General features: G+C 50.3%; 1 protein-coding gene across 1 annotated transcript; it reads right to left on the reverse strand.

The window, feature by feature from the left end:
• Positions 1–451: 451 nt before the first annotated feature.
• On the reverse strand, positions 452–2,826 carry LOC139833185 (uncharacterized). The gene is made up of 3 exons (XM_071823382.1): positions 1,781–2,826; positions 1,481–1,684; positions 452–966 (listed from the first exon to the last, which is right to left on the reverse strand). Exons 1-3 carry the CDS (start codon positions 2,819–2,821, stop codon positions 697–699), a joined length of 1,515 nt encoding a protein of 504 aa, XP_071679483.1. The 5' UTR covers positions 2,822–2,826; the 3' UTR covers positions 452–696.
• Between the last annotated feature and the right edge of the window lie 1,366 nt (positions 2,827–4,192).

The raw sequence follows: 4,192 nt of genomic DNA on the forward strand, positions 1-4,192 counted from the left end.
GGATAGCCAATTTTCAGGTGGCTGCCAAGTGTTTAGTTGACTGGAGCAGAGGGATAGTCAGGGATAAGGGCAGCCATGATTCCCAGAATATTCTCTCTAAACTGCGGTTGAGTACATCTACCGAAATCCAGCGGATAGAGCCAACCACCATTCACCCAACACTTCACGAAGCAAAGTTGAAATACTATAATTCTAAACGACCATGAAAAAATCAGTAAAAGGCTGCATTAAATCCCCACCAACCAGGTCGAAAAAATGTTGATAAAACACAGCTCGCGGGCTCTAGCTACTTCCCTGGAGCTTTGTTTTGCTTCATCTGGAACAGAGCTATGAAGCTATCTTAATATTTTCTATAGTAAAGCTCTCTAGTAACTTAGTTCTAGCATTATCATCTAACATGCAAGGAACAGGAACATGTAAAGTAATATCTGTATCACTCTCAACAGGACCAGGTAAAGATTTGCAAAAAACTTAGCAACATAGCTAAGCAGAGCATCACGATAGACACTTCTCCAGCAAGCAAAAAAAAAAAAAAATCAAGCTAAAACTAAGCTAGCCTGGGAAGAACGATTGGCATGTCAAAGAGACAACGACGCATTCCAACCACCCTAGAAAATTTGCACAACATGGCAGACACTAACAAAACAGAAGTATATTTTTTCAGAGCGGAATGTACCCAGAAGCATGAATTTAGAATCATGATGATCTTACATGCAGAACCTGCATACCAGGACCAAGGATGGTGATAATTTTCATGCGCCAACTGTCCATTTTGACCTCATTTGATGGCTTGTCCATCACCACTCTTTTCAAATTTGGTGCACCACTGATCACCAGTTTCCAGAAATCAAACTCATGATCTTCTCCTCTGATTTCCACTTCTTCAAGATTGGGCAAGTAGATGCTTTGGGTTCTCCAGTCCTTGGGCTCCTCACAACGGCAATTTTCTGGGCATGCTTCTTTCCCCTAAAACAATTGTAAGTTACTATGATGCATCATATATGCTTCACAACTGGGACCTTTGGTCTAGAATATATCTACAACTTTTTTGTTAATACATCAAAACTACCTTATAAAAGCAAATAACCATAATCCAGGATGCAAAGCATCCCGCGGTCCTAATTTAGCATGTGTTTAGCGTCATGATCCGTCCATAGACAACTAGACTGCTCCCACCCACGGCCCTCTCCCTCCACATTCCCCTCACATATTCCTCCACACCATTCAAACTTGATAATCTGACACTGATTTTATCATTGTTCAGATCGGTTTTAGACTAACGACCCTTGTTGTCCAATCACAAAGTGTTGGACAAACATTATTATACTGGTTCTTTTATACTTTGGTCCAGAAGAAGATAATTATAATTCACACTATATTCATTACCATTTTGTGGATTGTACTTTTTCATCCAAAATTTTAAAAAAAGGTTTTCGATAAAATATGAAAATCATGTACAGAGCTTATTAGTAAGACTTACCTCTGATGTCACTAGGACAATCTTAAGAGTTTTGATAAGAGCAAATATTCCATCCAGCCCAAGGATGCGCAATGCAAATGCTCCGTAAACATGGCCTGATGTCATGATGCGTAGCTCCAGCATAGAGAAACCAATAAGCATATGTTTCTTGATCTCCTCCTTAAATCTGAGCTCTTGCGCTGCCCCTGAAAACATATATGAGCTCTACAAAAAGAAATCGTCAGGATATCATCATAAAGTAGATTTAATTAGTTAATTAATAGGAAAATCAGCTAACTGAGAGAAGAGAAAACATAGTACTTGAGTTTCCGCTGACAGGGACAGGACATGGACGTGAGGAAGGTGACCCTGTCCGTTGTTGGTCTCCACCGGCTTTAATCCCACATGCAAGAGGCCCCAACGACCAAGCCCAACAGCGGCTGTGAAGTAAACACACTTCCACGAGACCTTCTCCAGCAGTGGCGCCGAAACGGAGACCAACAAATTGTTATAACAGCCGCCGGAGGCGAACGACATGGTCAATTGCTTGAGTACAGGGGCCTCAATGTTGACGTTATCAACAAGGGACAGCTTATTTCCAAAAGTCGGCATGGTGGTGTCCACGCTGAGCTCCTGCAGCGACTTGGATCTGACGATGACGATTTCGAGGCCATCATGGGTGACCGTGCTGACTCTGAGAACGAGCAGCCGCGGGGAGCGGCGGATCCAGTTGCTTATGGTGGCGCGGTATCCGGAGAGGCTGAGCCTCTCAAGCGAGGGGAAGCATTTGGGTGACGACTCTGCGAACGCAAGGTCCAGCCCTTGCAGCTCGATGGATGTGGCGCGGTGGAAGTAGGGCACGTTCACCTTGATGCCGCCAGGGTAGGGCTCTCCTCCCATGGCAAAGCGGAGATCGGACGGAGCGAGCGTCGCGGCGGCGCCGAGCAGGGAGCGAACGCCCTGTACGAAATAACAGCGCTGCTCGGTTGTCAAGAGGGAACGGTATGGGGAAGGGACACAGATATCGAGGTGAGACACGGCAAGGGCCGGTGGCTGAACCGGTGGATTGAGGTTTGCCACGGCGGCGGCGGTCGGCGGCGGCGGGGCGTGGGCGACTCGGCGATGGATCGAGGCGAGCACGCTTTGTGGGAGGGCATCGTGGTAGGTGAGATCTGTGAGGTGGATCAAGAGGGCGCGCCAGCGCGTGGAGAGGGTGGTGTTGATCCATGCGGCGCGAGCGCAGCCGCGGGCGGGGCAGAGGCCGCGAGTGCAGGGCACGAGGTAGAGGATCCGCAGAAGCAGATCATCCGGCAGGGTGCTTATAAGGTCGACCTCTCTGCCCCGGGCTCCTTCGTCTTCCATGGAAATCGTGGCGGCGCGGAATGGGTGAAATCAGCGACTGCGTCGTGGTTGGGGGCTGGGTGATGTTCAGTGCAGAGCGCTGGACGGGCACGATGCAGATGCAGTGTAGAACATTACTACAATACAATAATTAATCCTGTTGCGATCGCTCGCCTGTGAGGCCATCTGCCGCTCATTGTGTTGTTCTGTTTCACTGCATGTGGGTCCGGGTGCCAGCTCTGTGCGGCGGATGCGGTCGTGGACGGTCAGTGGGGTTTCTTTTTTTTCTTGCGGGCGAGCGGTGTTTATTTTTGTGGGTTCCTCCATGATTTTGACCGGCAGGGTTGATTTGGATTGCAAGGATCTTCGGTGGAGGGCGTTGTGGCCACGCACGGCTAGCCGGCGCGGGTGCGCGACGGCGTCACAGGTGGAACGGGGCAAGGGAAACGAGTCGGCAGCTCATCCTGATGCGGCTGGGGTGCTCGGCAAGGTGGGGGATGGCCGGACGACGGCAAATCGGTCCGCGGCGGTGGCGGCCGGAGCTCAGGAAGACAAGCTCCATTCGCTCGATCTATGGCTTTGAAGGGCGGTCCACTTGGCGCAGATCACGCGAACGGCACGGCAAGGCCGATGCAGTCAATGGCGCGACTCGGGCAGCCTTCTTCCGCGATCTCGGTGAGGCGACAGCGGCAGTTCCCACGGGCGAGCGTTAATAGTTCTCCTTGATGTTACCTCTTTGCTTTGATTTGCTGAATACCATGATCTCACCCCATCAATATCTTCCAGTTGTTTACATGAGGAAGCTCTTGCTGAGAGGCGAGCAGGGGAGAGGGTGTCAGAGGCAACACATTGAAAGAACATTTCATGATCTATGAGTTTTGTGTGTTTGTTACCAACACCGGTGACAATTTAACCGTGTGCTAAGTGGATTACAGATATGGAAAAGATACCACGGGAAAATCTCGACCCACTCAAAAAGGAAGAAAAGAAAAAGGAAGAAGCTGAAGCCTGGCCCTGGCCGGCACTGCCGGTGTGTGCACCCCGGCACTGCCGGTGTTTCCAGGCCGGCACTACCGGTGAGTGCACCCCGGCACTGCCGGCGTTTCTGGCCCGGCACTGCCGGCCTGGCTGTCGACCTGCTGGTTCAGAAAAGTGGCCGGCACTGCTGGCGTCTCAAGGCCGGCACTGCCGGCGATTCACCTCCCACGGGCAGAAAAGTTGGTGGGGTATAAATACCCCCCTTCACCTACCTTGGAATGTTGCTCAAACCCTAAGAACTTCATCCACCATTGTTGAGCCACCAAGAACACCAAAATAGCCAGATCTCCTCCCTCAACCACCCAAATCACTTGTGCTTTGGAGAATCGAAGGAGAAGACCCCGATCTACATCA

Source organism: Lolium perenne, chromosome 7, assembly GCF_019359855.2.
Source record: "Lolium perenne isolate Kyuss_39 chromosome 7, Kyuss_2.0, whole genome shotgun sequence".
Lineage (NCBI taxonomy): Eukaryota > Viridiplantae > Streptophyta > Magnoliopsida > Poales > Poaceae > Lolium > Lolium perenne.